Source organism: Bubalus bubalis, chromosome 12, assembly GCF_019923935.1.
Source record: "Bubalus bubalis isolate 160015118507 breed Murrah chromosome 12, NDDB_SH_1, whole genome shotgun sequence".
NCBI classification, from domain to species: Eukaryota; Metazoa; Chordata; class Mammalia; order Artiodactyla; family Bovidae; genus Bubalus; species Bubalus bubalis.
The window spans coordinates 93760195-93777504 of NC_059168.1; the positions used below are offsets into that span (position 1 = coordinate 93760195).

The 17310-nt window shown below is 37.1% G+C and overlaps 1 protein-coding gene across 2 annotated transcripts in view; it reads right to left on the reverse strand.

Moving 5' to 3' along the window:
* LOC102404061 (spermatid perinuclear RNA binding protein) overlaps positions 1 to 17310 on the reverse strand; it is a 142867-nt gene that overhangs the window by 27018 nt on the left and 98539 nt on the right. For both annotated transcript variants that reach the window (XM_025261647.3, XM_025261646.2), the window contains exons 8-12: positions 17180 to 17291; positions 16400 to 16497; positions 16092 to 16203; positions 3121 to 3213; positions 2310 to 2509 (exon numbers count right to left, since the gene is read on the reverse strand). In XM_025261647.3, coding sequence (XP_025117432.2) covers positions 2310 to 2509; positions 3121 to 3213; positions 16092 to 16203; positions 16400 to 16497; positions 17180 to 17291 — 615 coding nt within the window. The remainder of the gene's footprint in view (positions 1 to 2309; positions 2510 to 3120; positions 3214 to 16091; positions 16204 to 16399; positions 16498 to 17179; positions 17292 to 17310) is intronic.

The following is a 17310-nucleotide window of genomic DNA, read 5'->3' on the forward strand; positions in this document are numbered from 1 at the left end:
CTTTGTTGCTGTGTGGGCTTTTCTCTACTTGTGGCGAGAGGGAGCTACCCTCTAGCTGTGGTGTGCAGCCCTCTCACTGCAGTGCCTTCTCTTGTTGTAGAACATGGGCACTAGGGTTCGAGGGTTTCAGCAGTTGTGGCTTTCGGGCCCTAGAGCACAGACTCTATAGTTGTGGCACATGGGCTTAGCAAGGTTATAGCATCTTCCCAGATCAGGGATCACACCAGTGTCTCCTGCCTTGGCAGGCAGATTCTTTACCACTGAGCCACTAGGAAAGCCCTGTGCTTTCTTCTTAACCTAGCAATTCCATCTCTAAAATGTATCATAAAGGATAATCAGACTAGTTCACAAACATGAAAAGCAATCAACTCAATGCATCTAAATCTAAATGGATTAGTTACATTATGGCAGATTGATACTAATAAAATATTATACCATCACTAAAAATTAGAGCAAACTTTGTTGTTATTAAAAAAAAAAGCCTCATAATAAATTTTTAGATACACAAGAAAGCCATGGTCCTTATTTTAAATATACATTTTTGTATATACAGTATGTTGGTCCCTCCATTCCTTATGTGAAACCCTTGGAGCCAGATTGTTTTCACAATTCCTAATGATGCAAAGTTTATAAAGCTAAAACAGTACATTTACCAAATATTTTCCAAATCCTCAGTGGATTCTCAGGTGCCACCCCATGTGTGTGCATCAAACTTAGGGAAATATTTTTCATTTTCAATACTTTTTTGAAATTATAATTTTAAAAACAAAAAGCTTAGAAAAATACATACCAAAATATTAATGGTTATTATGAGGACAAACAACATCTAAATCTTGTCTTATTGCAAAATTTGCCACTCTACTAACTCCCCCAAATTTGCCTAACTGAAATCTGCTATGAGGCCACTAGCTTATATTACAGGTTATTACAAGAAATAACCCACAGACTGTCACAGCATCAGAGATGCCTCTGAAAGACATCACTGCTTCATGATATTGCTTTGACTCCTTTTTATGAAGACCCACCCAAGGGGAATGCCAAGCGACCTTTAAACCAAAACAACTCTTGACTCTCATAATCAACTGTCATAGACAAAGAACTGATGTAGATATTTCACAAGCTTTCTGGGTCAGATGTTAGAGAACTTATATTCAAATTTGTGACTCATTCACAGCATACTTTACAACTAAACTGTATTTTTAGCCTTATTTCTAAATTCACTTTTCCCTCATTCTTAGTAATCTTTTTGTCTCGTTTGAAACTCATACTATTTCGACATACTTAAAAAGTACTCCCTTTTAAACAACATACCCTATTGTTCTATAATTTTATGGCTAAGTTGTAATTTTTCTGCATTATGCTTATTACCACTTAACAAATAACTGACCCATGTATCTAACCACTGTCTTTCTCCCCATCCTATCCTCATTAGAATGCAAGTTCCAGGAGGGCGGAGACTTTGTTCTGGTCACTGCTATATTCTTAGCATCCATGAGAAATGTTTACATTTACATTAATAAATACCTGCAAACTGGAATGATTATGAAAACAGACCAATTACATCTTATGTCATACTGTTACATACCAGAACTTTTCTGAAGTTAAAAGTTATCTTCTATCTACATGATCTTTGACATTTTCATATTTCTCTGCAAGAGGCCAGATGTACTCATGGATAGAGTCTAGCATTTAGCAACTTTCTACAAACTTATATGCATAACTGACTGGTTCAATCCTGGATCTTATTCTTTATGGAAATATTTCAAAATACAGAAAAAGCACCAGTTGCAAAAAAAAAAAAAAAAAAAAATCATTAATTTATGATAGAAAAAAATCTGCAAATAACAAAATATCCAATGACAGGAATGTTTAAACAAGTAACAGTATATCTATTATAATCATTATAATAACACAGCCATTAAAATACATTTATAAAGATTTTAATAACATGGAAAAATACTGATGACATGTGAAATGAAAGAGGATTAAATTACACATACACTGTGAGCTCAACATAAAAGAAACAAAAATACTGTTGTATATACTATATAAAATATTAATGAACTGCCTCAGAGATAAGCAATTAACATAGATTTTCTTTCCTTTTTTCTGTGTTTTGCAAATTTTGTATCATCAATACATATTATTTTATAATCAAAAAAGAATAGTTTTGTGATTCAGAGGTAACAGAAGTCTACACGCTATTGTCATTAAACTCCTGAAAATTCTGTTAATATACCATAGATACATAAGCACCTTATTTACAACATAAAATAACAAAGCATTTTTAAGTAAAATAAATACTGTACCTTCACTGCTACGTGAAGCTTTGCTGTTTTCTTGGATGGTCCTGAGGCTTCATATGTTGTACCATCCACATCTACAGACATTGTGAAGACTGGGGCATGGACAGGGCCAGACTGAGATAACAGCTTATACTGAAGCCCAGGCCTGATCTGATTCAGCCTCATTAGTGCATTCATAAGGTCTATTGCTTTACTATCCAGAACTGCAAGAGAAAGAGGAATGAGATCAGAAATTAGACCACTTGCTTTAATCTATGTTTTTGTAGGTTCCTAGTAATAGTAACCACTATAAACTCAGGTTTTAAAAAAGCAAGAATTTCAAAATGCACATATAAATTCACTTCATAAATAATTCTAAAATTACTGCTTAAATACTTACACTAACATCATTGTAAAAGTAACATGCATTAACATCTTTGTTGTTCTTTAGTTGCTAAGTCAATTCCAACTCTTGGTGACCCCATGGACTGTAACCTGCCAGGCTCCCCTGTCCATGGGATTTCCCAGGCAAGAATACTGGAGTGGGTTGCCATTCCCTTCTTCAGGGGATCTCCTCACCCAGGGATCAAACTAGTGTCTCCCGCAATGGCAGGCGGATTCTTTACCCATCAGGGAAGCCCATGCATTACCATATTAATTAATTTTAGTTTGCCAATATTGATATATCTTAAGCAAATGGTGCTTGAAAACAGAAGCTATTCCTTTTCTTCAAACTCGAATTCAAATCAATCAAAGTCTTCACTTTTTAATTTTTATTTTCCTGGGACATAAATCCTTTCTAGTTCACATCTATAAGAATAAAGATTTTACACACTTTTCCTTAAGTTTCGTTTCATCTTCTTATTGGGATCTTTATCATCCCCTAATCCATCTTCAAATGGCCTCTTCAGAGCTGAAGACCCAGCACCTAAAAAAAGGTACAAGAGATTATCAGTTAAAATAGTGATTCCACTTACTCTACCAAATATATTTAATATGTTCAGGAAGGAAAAATCTTAGGAATCACATAAGGACCATAAGACCCTTTCACGGATCAATTGAAAATGTAGGGACTTCGCTAGTGGTCTAGTGGTTAAGACTGCGCTTCCAATGCAGGGGGACGTGGGTTAGACCCCTGATTGAGGAACAAAGATCCCACATGCCACATGGTGTGGCCAAAATATAAAACATTTTTTTAATTTTAAAACATATATGTGTTCAATACAGTTCAGTCCAGTTCAGTCGTGTCCAACTCTTGCAACCCCACGGACTGCAGAATGCCAGGCTTCCCTGTTGATCACCAACTCTCAGAGCTTGCTCAAACTCCTGTCCATTGAGTGGGTAACGCCATCCAACCATCTCATCCTCTGTCGTTTCCTTCTCCTCCCGCCTTCAATCCCTCCCAGCATCAGGGTCTTTTCCAATGAGTTGGTTCCCCGCATCAGGTGGCCAAAGTATTGGAGCTACAGCTTTAGCATCAATCCCTCCAAAGAATATTCAGGACTGATTTCTTTTAGGATGGACTGGCTGAATCTCCTTACAGTCCAAGGGACTCTCAAGAGTGTTCTCTAAGACCACAGTTCAAAAGCATCAATTCTCTGGCGCTCAGCTTTCTTTATGGTCCAAGTCTCACATCCATACACGACTACTGGGAAAAAGCATAGCTTTGACTAGACAGACCTTTGTTGGCAAAGTAATGTCTCTGCTTTTCAATATGCTGTCTAGGTTGGTCATACCTTTTCTTCCAAGGAGCAAGCGTCTTTTAATTCCATGGCTGCAGCCACCATCTGCAGTAATTTTATAATCTTGTAATAGCAAAAACTATTAACTGAATCTTCATGAAACAATATTAACCCTTCTTATATTTATTTTTTCATTTATTCAAATATATTCATACAAATATCTATGCATATATTCACAACTGTATATGCATAAACAGAAAAAAGTTTGGAAAGAAAAATATCAAAATGTTAAAAGTAGTTATCTCTGGTAGTAAGATTTATTTTCACTTATGTCTTTTCAAATATTTCTCTAAGTTAACATTTATTGTATAAATTTTTAAAGTCAACATGTTAAAATCTCATGCTTTTGGAAATCTGATTATTTCTCATACAACAAAATAATTCTGCCTGCCCATTCAAATTCCTAGTCAAGATTTTATTTACAGCTCATTTCATTAAGTTTTCTTCAGCTTCTCTCTCATCTCAATTTTTTATAAGAGTTTCTATGATATCAGAAATATAAAGTGTCATATGGAGTCTTGTGTCATTGTCTATTTCATACATAGACACCTTGTGTTTCCTTAGTGCTCTAGGAAGGTCAAAGATACTTTCTCCTTATCTTGCATCTTATAAACTATCTAACATAAGACTTAGAAACAACATAATGGGTATGGAACAAAAACTAAAAACTAGTATTATCAATTTCTTAGATAAAACAACTAGTTAATAATACTGGCAGACATAAAGCAGGAGCTTTATTGTCCAAAACAAAAACAATCAGAGAAAAGCTTATCAAAGCAATCATTAAGTTGCATTAAAAGCTGCTCTCTGATTGCCTGGAATTCACTAGCTGGCTTAAACGTACAGATCTGTTCTCTAAAATCTCCAGCTACATGAACAGTTTGCATGGATTAAGCTTCATTCTACCAAGTACCTTAAAAGACCTCTCTGTGTTTTCACCTTAAAAGCTGGTTGTTGGGTTTCCTAAAGAAAAGTTATGCTCAAAAGATTCATGCCAAAAAAAAAAAAAAAAATTCATGCCATAATGTTTCCAGATACTTCTTGGAGAAAACTACATATTCTCTGATCATCAAGATTTATAATCCCTTTGGGTAAACACTGACTTCGGCATTTCCTTGAGTCAATACCTACTACTCAGGCCAATCAATCTTGATGTTCTCTCTTCAACAGAAGGCAATATCTACTTATATCTGCTTAGTATTGTATTTCATCTGCATTACATAAAACTGTGTATATGCCAGTCTTCCAGAATGCAGTCTTCAAGAGATAGAGTTAAGAAGGAACAACGTCTATTCAATCATTCTCCCACTCATTAAGTTGCATTAAAAGCTGCTCTCTGCCTGGAATTCACTAGCTGGCTTAAACGTACAGATCTATTCTCTAAAATCTCCAGCTACATGAACAGTTTGCATGGATTAAGCTTCATTCTACCATCCCTGCTACTGGACAAGGGCTGTAAAATCTGGAGCTAATCATAATAGTAACAGGGGTGGAGAGCATGCCCTACAAAAAAACAAGCTGTTCTCAATACATGTAGTACCTAGAAACAAGAAGTGGTCATTTGAGAGGCAACAATTTTTAAAAACAGGTGAGGGGGGTTCAGGTTGGGGAACACGTGTACATCCGTGGCGTATTCATGTTGATGTATGGCAAAACCAATACAATATTGTAAAGTAATTAGCCTCCAATTAAAATAAATAAATTTATATTAAAAATAAATAAATTTTTAAAAACTGTTTTAATTAAAATACAAAAAAAAAATAAACAGGTGAGGGCTTACCATATGCCTGGCACTGTTCTTAATACCTTATATGAATTAATTTAACAAGCATCCTATGAAGTCTGTACTTCATCATTCTCATTACAATTTCATTCATGTATTTATTCAGCAACAAATATTAATAGAGCATACTTCTATGTTCAGGACAATTTTAGATGCTAGACAATGAGAACAAAACAACTTCCCTGTTTTTAGAGAGTGTGTGCGCACCTGGTGGTGGAGACTAAACCCAGCATGTCATCCAGTCCAGGCACAATGGAGAAAAGTAAGAGACTTAAGGGAGAGCAGACACTGCCATTTTTTAACATGTGGTGCCCATCAGAAAGGTATCACTTATAGATAAGGTAATTAACTGACAAAGACTTGAAGCAAAGAAAATTCAGCTATTTGGGGAAAGAGCCCCAGGAAGAGAAAACTCAACTACAAAGGTCTTCCAGCAGGAACATACTAAGAAACAGCATAAAGGCCTGAGTGGTGGAGTGGCATGAACAACAAGAGGACAAGAGAAGACGATGAGCAGGAGCAGAAGTTCTCAACCTTAACTACCACTAATTCACCAGACAAAATTTTGGAAAATACAAAAGTTCCACGTCTAGTATGAGAAAGTAAGTCAAAGGAAACAGACTTCCTAACGAGAGTAATTAGAAAAGCCGGACCAAATGCAGAATAAATATCTGCTTCTGTACAATAATGAACTATGGAGTCAAGGTCCAGGAGATGAAGGAAGCCTTGCGCTGGGGGCCACATTTCCTTTGGAGGTATCTTCCACCCCCAGAAGAAGCCACTAAGAACTGAACAGAGCACTTCTTAAAAAACTTTATTATGGAAAATTTCAAACACTCACAAAAGGGTAAAGAGTAGTATAATAAATTCCCACTAATCCATCAATTAGCTTCAAGAATTATCAATATGTGGCCGATCTCATCTCATATTTATCATTCTCTCGTCCTCTACCTTTTTGTTAAACAATAGATTCTTGTTGGTTATTTATTTTTAAATATAGCCATGTGTACATGTCAATTCCAAACTCTGTAACAATCCCTCCCCTTCAGGTAATGGTAAGTTCTGAACAGAGTACTTTTAATAGCACCCAGGTCTCAGGGACCAAAAACTGAACTTCAAGGACCTCCAAAAGAGGAAGGCCTGGTGAATTTCCCACACTGTGGGGTAGCGCTCTCCAGTGCCATATATGGGAAGTAAATGAATTGGAAATAGTCTGGATTTCACAAGGATTGAGACCCAGCTTCAAATCACCAGAATGCCCAATTCCATTAGGATGATCCAGATTGCCAATTCCACTAGCCCAGAAAGAAATATAAATCCTCCCTGAAGGACGGCATCATTACCCTAGTCTTTAAATTCTAAAAGGTTTTCAATTTACATCTCCAGGACTCAAAACAAAAACACATGAAAAGACAAGATATTCTAACAAAAATCATGAGAATCAGCAGAAAATAGAAACAGATCCCCAAAAGACTCTGATGATGAAGCATTCTTTCAGAAACAAACTGTATTAAAGAGAACGATCAGACTTCTGAAAAAGAAAAGACATCAAGAAGAATTTCTGCCCCAATATCTAAAGCTAGAAAAGCCAAGATTCTAGAAATTAAAAACTGAAAGACCTACGATAGGAAACAGACAATCCATAATTGAGGGGAACTGACATACCTACCTCAATAATTAAGACAATAAAGTTTTAAAAAATTATACTACAGATGTATAAGATTTAAACAACATGACCAAATGTGACCTGACATGTAAAGAATATTCTGACTCTACCAACTGCAGACCATACACACTTTTTCAAAGTATGAATCATTTATAAAAACCAACCATGTGCTGAGCCATAAACTAACTTTCAAGAAATACCAAGTTCAGTTCACTTCAGTTGCTCAGTCGTATCCGACTATTTGCAACCCCATGGACTGCAACACGCCAGGCATCCCTGTCCATCACCAACTCCGAAAGCTTTTTCAAACTCATGTCAATGGAGTCGGTGATGCCATCCAATCATCTCATCCTCTGTCATCCCCTACTCCTCCTGCCTTCAATCTTTCCCAGCAGCAGGGTCTTTTCCAGTGAGTCATTTCTTCGCATCAGGTGGCCAAAGTATTGGGAATTTCAGCTGCAGCGTTAGTCCTTCCAATGAATATTCAGGACTGATTTCCTTTAGGACTGAATGGTTTGATCTCCTGCAGTCCAAGGGACTCTCAAGAGTCTTCTCCAACACCATAGTTTGAAAGCATCAATTCTTCAGCACTCAGCTTTCTTTACAGTCCAACTCTCACATCCTTACATGACTATTGGAAAAACCATAGCTTTGACTAGACAGACCTTTGTCAGCATAGTAATGTTTCTGTTTTTTAATATACTGTTTAGGTTGGTCACAGCTTTTCTTCCAAGGAGCAAGCGTCTTTTAATTTAATAGCTGGAGTCAACATGTGCAATGACTCTGGAGCCCAAAAAAATAAAGTCTCTCACTGTTTCCATTGTTTCCCCATCTATTTGCCATGACATGATGGGACCAGATGCCATGAACTTAGTTTTCTGAATGGTTAATTTTAAGCCAGCTTTTTCACGCTCCTCTTTCACTTTCATCAAGAGGCTCTTCAGTTCCTCTTCGATTTCTGCCGTAAGGGTGGTGTCATCTGCATAACTAAGGTTATTAATATTTCCCCCAGCAATCTTGATTCCAACTTGTGCTTCATCCAGCCTGCCATTTCACATGATGTACTCTGCACAGAAGTTAAATAAGCAGGGTGACAATATACAGCCTTGACATATTCCTTTCCCAGTTTGGAACCAGTCCATTGTTCCATGCCCAGTTCTAACTGTTGCTTCCTCACCTGCATACAGATTTCTCAGGGGGTAGACAATGTGGTCTGGTATTCCCATCTCTTGAAGAATTTTCCACAGTTTGCTGTGATCCACACAGTCAAAGGCTTTGGTATAGTCATTAAAGCAGAAGTAGATGTTTTTCAGAAACTCTCTTTCTTTTTTAATGATTCAATGGATGTTGGCAATTTGATCTCTGGTTCCTCTGCCTTTTGTAAATCCAGCTTGAACATCTGGAAGTTCATGGTTCATGAACTGTTGAAGTGTGGCTTGGAGAATTTTGAGCATTACTTTGCTAGTATGTGAAATGAGTGTAACTGTGCAGTAGTTTGAACATTCTTTGGGACTGGAAGAAAAACTGACCTTTTCCAGTCCTGTGACCACTGCTGAGTTTTCCAGATCTGCTGACATATTGAGTACAGCACTTTCACAGCATCAACTTTTAGGATTTGAAATAGCTCAACTGGAATTGCATCACCTCCACTAGCTTTGTTTATAGTGATGCATCCTAAGGCCCACTTGACTTCATACTCCAAGATGTCTGGTTCCAGGTGAGTGATGACACCACTGTGGTTATCTGGGTCGTGAAGATCTTTTTGGTACAGTTCTTCTGTGTATTCTTGCTACCTCTTCTTAATATCTTCTGCTTCTGTTGGGTCCATACCACTTCTGTCCTTTTTTGTGCCCATCTTTGCATGAAGTGTTCCCTTGGTATCTCTAATTTTCTTGAAGAGATCTCTAGTCTTTCCCATTCTGTTGTTTTCCTCTATTTCTTTGCATTGATCGCTGAGGAAGGCTTTCTTATCTTTCCTTCGTATTCTTTGGAACTCTGCATTCAGATGGGTATATCTTTCCTTTTCTCCTTTGCCTTTCACTTCTCTTCTATCCACAGCTATTTGTAAGGCCTCCTCAGATAACCATTTTGCCTTTTTGCATTTCTTTTCCTTGAGGATGGTCTTGGTCACTGCCTCCTATACAACGTCACAAACCTCTGTCCATAGTTCTTCAGGCACTCTATCAGATCTAATCCCTTGAATTTATTTGTCACTTCCACTGTATAGTTCTAAGGGATTTGATTTAGGTCATACCTGAATGGTCTAGTGGTTTTCCCTACTTTTTTCAATTTAAGTCTGAATTTGGCAATAAGGAGTTCATGAGCTGAGCCACAGTCAGCTCCCAGTCTTATTTTCGCTGACTATATAGAGTTTCATCATCTTCTGCTGCAAAGAATATAATCAATATGATTTCAATGTTGACCATCAGGTGATGTCCATGTGTAGAGTCGTCTCTTGTGTTGTGGGAAGAGGATGTTTGTTATGACCAGTGCGTTCTCTTGGCAAAATTCTTAGCCTTTGCCCTGCTTCATTTTGTACTCCAAGGCCAAACTTGACAGGGGGTGGGGAGCAATGGAATCACACAAAGCATGTTCTCAGATCACAGTAGAATAAGTGAGCTCAAAAATAGAGATTAACTAGAAAAATCTTCATTTGTCTAGAAATTAAACAATGACATTTAAATGGCTTATGTGTCAAAAAACTGATAACAAGGGAAAATTAAAAAATAGTTTTAACCAACTGATAATAAAAATACTAATGTAAATAGAGTACAATGCACATAAATCTGGGCATAAAGGAAAACAGTCTTAATAGTGTATATGATAATATAAGAGGCTAAACACTAATAATGAATTCACCTCAAAATTTTTCTTAAAAGAACAGCAAATTAAACCCAAAGGACGTAGTGAGGAAGAACAAAGGATAAGAACAGAAAGCAATGAAATAAAATACAAGAATATGCCAGGAGATAATCAACAAACTCAAAAGCTGATTTCTTTTTAAAAACTGATAAATCTGTAGTGAGAATGATCAGAAAAAAAGAAGGTACACAAATGTATAAAAGAGGACATCGATATTGCAGACACTAAGAAGAGGATCTTATAAACTGTATTTAAATTTAGATGAACAAATTCCTAGAAAAACACAATTTACCAAAACTCTCATAAGAAGATAGCTTGATACACATTAAGGAAATTAGATCCTTAAGTTAAAACCTTTCCACAAAGAAAATCTCACACCCAAATGGTTTCACTGATAAATTCTTCCAAACATTTAAGAAAGAAATAACATCAATATTACACAATCTCTTCCAAAGAACAGAAAAAGGACAGACGGATACTTCTCAACTCATTTTAAGAGGCCTGTAAAACCTTAGAGCCAAAATTGGACAAAACACTACAACAAAGGAAAACTGCCGATTAATCTAACACACAAAAATCTGTGTTTCTATGATCTGCTCACAAAAACCCCCACAAGGTTGTTCACAGCATCTTTATTTGTAATTGTCAAAAACTAGAGACCAACAAAATGTCCTGCAATAGGTGCATGACTTAACCAAACTCTGGTTCATCTGTGGCACAAAATCCTACTTAACAGTAAAAAGGAATAAACTATTGACATGTGCCAACAACTTGGATGGGTCACAGAAGTATCAGGCTAAGTAGGGGGATAAGGATCTCAAAAAAATCACATAATGATAACTTCATTGATATAAAATTCTTGAAGTAACAAAATTACAGAGATGGAGAAAAATCAGTAGTTTCCAAGGCTTGAGGGCTTCCCTTGTGGCTCAGCTGGTAAAGAATCCGCCTGCAATGTGGGAGACCTGGGTTCGATCCCTGGGTTGGGAAGATCCTCTTAAGAAGGGAAAGGCTACCCATTCCTACTTGCAAAGAGTCAGACAGACTGAGTGACTTTCACTCCAAGGCTTGAGGATGGCTGAAGGAAGAGGAGTGGTATTGCTCTAAACAGGCCGCATACACGAGTTCTCTGTGGTGATGAAATCGTCTGTGTCTTGACTGCCATGGGGTTTACACAAATCTACACATGTGATAAAGTGGCATAAAACCTATACCCACATTGTATAAATGTCAATTTCTTGGTTTCCATATTCTCCTATAGTTACACAAGATGTAACCACTGGGAGGAACCAGGTGAAGGTTCCATGGGACATCTCTGTACAATCTTAGTAACTTCTTATGAATCTGTAATTATAGATAATAAGGGGAACAACAAAAAGAAAACTGCTGCTTTATTGAGAACAGATAAGATGGGCAAGGAAGACCAGGTACAGCAGACAGACAATAACAAAGGCAAGAGATGACAAGGGCAACTTAGGCCAGGATGGCACCAGTGAAGAAGTTAAAGAGCTGAATACCAGACACACTTTGAAAGTAAAACAGCCAGGTTTGCTGATGATGTGCATGTGGGTGAAAGAAAGAGAAGATTCAAGGGTGAAGGTTTTTGGCCTGAGCACAGAGATGGGTAGTTTCCAACGTCTGGGATGGTGATAACAATGGGAAGAACAGGTGAGAAGGAGGGTAAGGACAGGACATCAGAAGTGTGAGGTGTCTGTGAGACATCCATGTGGAAACACTGAGAGGGATTTAGATAGGGAGGGCTGAGGTCAAGGGCTGGGAGTCTAGAGTGAAAACGTAAACTTGGGAATCTGCAGTGAATAGAAGGTATTTCAAGACAAGAAACTAGATGACATCTCTGAAATAGTCTAAATGGGTGTAAATAAAGAAAAATGGTTTGAGGTCTGCACCCAGGACACTTTAATATTCGAAATCAGGAAGATAAGAAAAAACAAAGACAGCTGAGGAAAGTACAGTGGTATAAAGATCCATGACAAAGTAATGACCTGGAAGTCAAATGAAAAGTAGTACTTCATGTCAGAAAAAGTGTCTGACAATAGCAAATGTTGTTGAGGATATAAAACAACAGGAACTCTCATACACTTCTGGTAGGAATATAAATTGCTATGTGTACAACTTCCTAGATCTTATACTGGTCTACAGTAACTCCTGCATCTATACTCCAGAAGGCATATATAAGTAAGCTCCCAGCAACAATGTGGATGGCTGCCAAAAAAACAAAAAGAAGCCTAATGTCCTTCCAAAGTACAATGGCTAAGCTACAGCATATTCATAATGGATACTACATAAGTATAAAATGAACTATGACTATGTGCAGTAACATGAAAGTATTCCAAACAACACTGGACAGAAAGACGCCAGTCACAGAAGATTAAATTCAATAGGATTTTATTTCTATAAAGTTCTAGGCAATAGCAAATTAAATTAAGAAAGCATACAAAAGTGGAAAAGCTTTAAAGAAAATCAAGAATATTATAAAAAATCAGTAGTTTAAGGAGCAGGGAAGTGATGTGTTAGGATAAATAAATGTTTTTGAGAAGCTGACAATGTTCTGTTTCTTAACTAGGATGGTGATTATATGGAATTTTTAAATAATTACTTTTTTAATGACACGACTGAGAGACTGAACTGATCTTATACTTTTCTATATATAACTAATTATAGCAGAGAAAGTATTCACCTGTGTCCAGTGTTACTGAAAAAGTCACAGGAAAGACTCAGAGAGATGAGGAAGAAAGTCTGGTTGGAATAAGCTTTAAAGAAAGTGAGGAAAAGGAAAAAAAAACATACTCCTATAAAAGGGAGCAGCTTCTTCCTGTTGGAGAAAGTTGCAGAATCAAGGAGGAGTTTAGCTTTGTTTTTCAAATGAGAGACATTACAGCAGGTTTTTATGCTGATGAGAATGGTCCAGCAGAAAAGGAGGAATTCATGCTGATGAGAAAAGAAAGAATTGCTAGGATGATGTTCATCTGTAGGCAAAAGGGGATGTGATATAGTGAATGAGTAGAAAGGCTGGGCTTTTCCCAGTCAAGGGAAGGAAAGTTAAGTGCAAGGGGACTTCAAACAAACAAGGTCATCAGTTGAGAAGGAGGGCTGGGGAGAAAAGTATAAAGTGACAGAAGATGTTCAACAGCTGTCTAGGAAAATTGGAGAACGCTACAACTTACAAGAGAATTGCCAGCCAACACAAATAGTCTACTTAAGGCTAATGTCTGAAACTTAAAGGGAAAAGAGTTAAGATGTCCAAGTATTTTTTTCTTCAATGATGTCTGACATAGGGAAAGAGTTGGATTTCAACCAGAGTTGCTGGGAAGAGAGGATCAACAAAGAAGGTATATGCTACGGAGTGATCAGAATGACAGACCACGTGACTATAAGCAGAGAAGTGACACAAGTGAGAACATGAGGAAGGTGAAGCACTATCAGAAGTTAACAGAATCAGTGATGAGTATCAAGAATTGGAGCAGAAGTACTAGACATTATGACAACTAGAGGCAGTTACAATGTGGGCTTTTTGAGAATGAATTAGGGAGGGGGCACAAGTATACATACTGAAGACAAGATCTAGGATATGTCCTCAAAATGCACACCTGAGACGAAGTAGAAAATATTTGTGAGAGAGGATGTCAAGGAATTAAGAAGTCAGAATTCTAAAGAAAAAAATCATCTAAATGCATATTGAAATCACCAAGAATTCTAAGAATAAAGTTTAAAAGCCAGGTGCTAAAAACATGAAAGCATGAAGAATAATGCAGCTCCTGTCTGGAGGCAACGGCCTTAACTCCCTCATCTTACGGCCAAGCCATGTAGCTAGTAGTAACTGATAGGATTCAAATGGAAACACCAACTGTCTGGTTCTATTTTAAGCTAAAAATTGACAGACCAGTAGTTCCCAAACTCTTGAGAACTTTAACTCTAAAGTTAAAAGAAGTCTAAGTCACATAACAATAAACTTTTACTATCCAGTAAAAGACAAAACACAAAACCAGAAGAACTACTACGAATTCAGTGACTAAAATAAAATTTTTCATTATTAACTCTGCTGCTGCTGCTAAGTCACTTCAGTCGTGTCCGACTCTGTGCGACCCCATAGACGGCAGCTCACCAGGCACCCCCAACCCTGGGATTTTCCAGGCAAGAACACTGGAGTGGGTTGCCATTTCCCTCTCCAAGGCATGAAAGTGAAAAGTGAAAGTGAAGTCGCTCAGTTGTATCCGACTCTTAGCGACCCCATGGACTGCAGCCTACCAGGCTCCTCCATCCATGGGATTTTTCCAGACAAGAGTACTTGAGTGGGGTGCCGTTGCCTTCTAGAATCTACAAATATATATGAAATTTCTATTCAGTCATTCAATCTAGAGACATGGTTATGTGAATCTCTTTCAAAAATGCTGCTGAGTGAGCACTCTCTGCAAGAAAATGGCCATCATTCCACAAACATTTATTGAGCATTGGTTTGTAACAGCTCTGTGGTGAGCTCTGGAGGATTCCTTACCCCTGAGGAATTTACAGAAGAAGGCAGTGATGCTCAAACTTTTCAGTCTCAGGACCACTGTATCCTCTTAAAAAACTGAGCACCCAAAGAACTGATAGGATTCAAATGGAAACACCAACTGTCTGGTTCTCTTTTAAGCTAAAAATTGACAGACCAGTAGTTCCAGTTTGTTTTGTGGGTAGTGTCAATAAATAGTTAACATATTAGAAATTAAAACAAAAATTTTAATACAAAAAATTCATTAGCATCAGAGGGACGATGCCATCACAAGTCATATGCAACTTCTAGAAAACTGTAAACACATGAAAGAGCAGAAATGGGTGAAAAAAAAAGTTTTAGTATTATTATGAAATAATTTTGATTTGGTAGACTCCCTGAAAAGTGTTTAGATACACTGGAATTCTGTTCTTTGAATAAACAGATTGGGCCACTGCACTATTTTTGTCATTAAAAAAATTATTAGAATAGTATCATTCATGGTAGGTGGGATGCCACAGGTGAAAATAACTGGTGTTAAACATCCCACCTTCTAATATAATAGGGGAGAGAGGGAGGAAAAGAGGGAGGGAGGTTTTTTGTGGCATAATGAGAATAAGATTCATATTGCGTATCTACTGTTTCCAAGCACTGAGCTGGGCATATAATCTGACAATAGCTAATAAATTGGGAGTAATACCCACAAGGCAAGAGATGAACTAATTGCTCAAGGCCTAAAGCTAGTGAGCATGGGCACTGTGAGGGGAACCAGGTCATACTGACCCTAAAGCCTGTGCTCTTTCTGCTGAAACTCTGAGTTCACACAGACTAGAACAAATGGAAGACAGTTCTGAATTTTCCAATATATTTTTCTCCTATATTATGCTTATGTTTTCTCTTCCTTGGTTACATAACACTTCCAAGCATGACAAGATCATCAAACTGATGAGTGACCCTGACATCTCCCCCTAGCTTGTGACTTTTCTCTTCACTTCAGACCAAGGGTTCTCAGAGTGCCATCCCTAAGTCTATGCCGTAATGGAATCTGATCAACAATAGCCAAATGAGTTTGTCACTAGAAAGAACAAATGAAAGCAAGTTGATGTCACTGATGGGACAGAAGAAAATGAAGAAAAGCAGTAAACGCTCTTATATATGACTTAGGTTAAAAATTCAAATGCTCTCAGCTCTAACAAGAGAAACATTTCACAACCATCTCCATCACCGCCCACATGCAACCCCAATACAAAATATTTATACTCACCTTCTTTATCAGTAACTGACCAGGAATATTTCTGAAAAGGCTTACTAGATGGAAGGGGGTCCATCTCCAGCACTTTATAAATCTGACCAAAGGCTGATAGTCTGAGTGCATGCTAAAGAAAAAAAGATTATATTTATTAAAATTTTTCATTCATAAAGCCCTTAGAACATCTAGCTAAAAACACATTCATAAAATGCTATTATTATGATGACAAAAGTCCCCAACAGAAGACAAGAAAAAAAGTTTTTAAATAAATTACATGATACCATTCTTTCTAAGAGACCACAGTCATAGGGCCCATCTCCTACCTGTGCACTGTGGGTAATATCTTCTTTTTGCTGGATGGTCATATAGCTCAGAGCATCTGTTGGATCTCGCTCACAAGGATCATGAAGACCAGGACCCCCTTTGGCAAAGGCAAAAAAAAAAAAAACAAAAAAAAACACAAGTACCATTCAGAACTGAACTTAGAATTCAATAAACTAACACAAAATAGAAAGAAAAGAATGGAGAGGAAAAAGAAAAGAAAAGGGAAAAAAAAAACAAAACCTAAAAGAACAAGGTTAAAAGTCTGCTGAATTAAATGGAGTAAAATGGACACTTATTTTCAGTATGTTAGTATTTAAATGTCCTTATTTTACTAGAAGTCATTTGTATATCGAAGGTCAAAATTGGGTCTTAACTCTGAGAATTTAGAAACAGCATGATGAATCACCCCAAATCTTTTAAGGGATTATATATGGAAAAAAGGACCAAATTTAATTTTTCCAAATTAAACACCAGACTGCAAACAGAATGAAAGTCATACATTTTAACTTAACATAACCATTTTCAAATTCAGAGTTCTGGGTAAAGCAACTTCATAGCAGACACAATATCTTATTAGTACCTTTTATGTTAGTACATATAAAACATAAATTACAATTATTGAAAGAGAGTTTTATGACACTTCTAGTTGCTAAAATTCAAAGCAAAACAACTCCTACACATCATTTTCCTGTGTAGAGGACAAACTTAGCACATAATAGAAAACTAAATTTAAATGAAATTGTTCTGATTCTTCTGCCTCCAGAGTTTGAAACCCTTACCAGGAAGTAGAATTCCAGATGCCAAACACTCCATTACTCGTCTCAAGGCCTCCCCAGCGCCCAAAGGTCTATTACAAGTACCTATAGACTTTTCACATATAAGCTCTAGTGGCTAGAAGATATTAAATTAC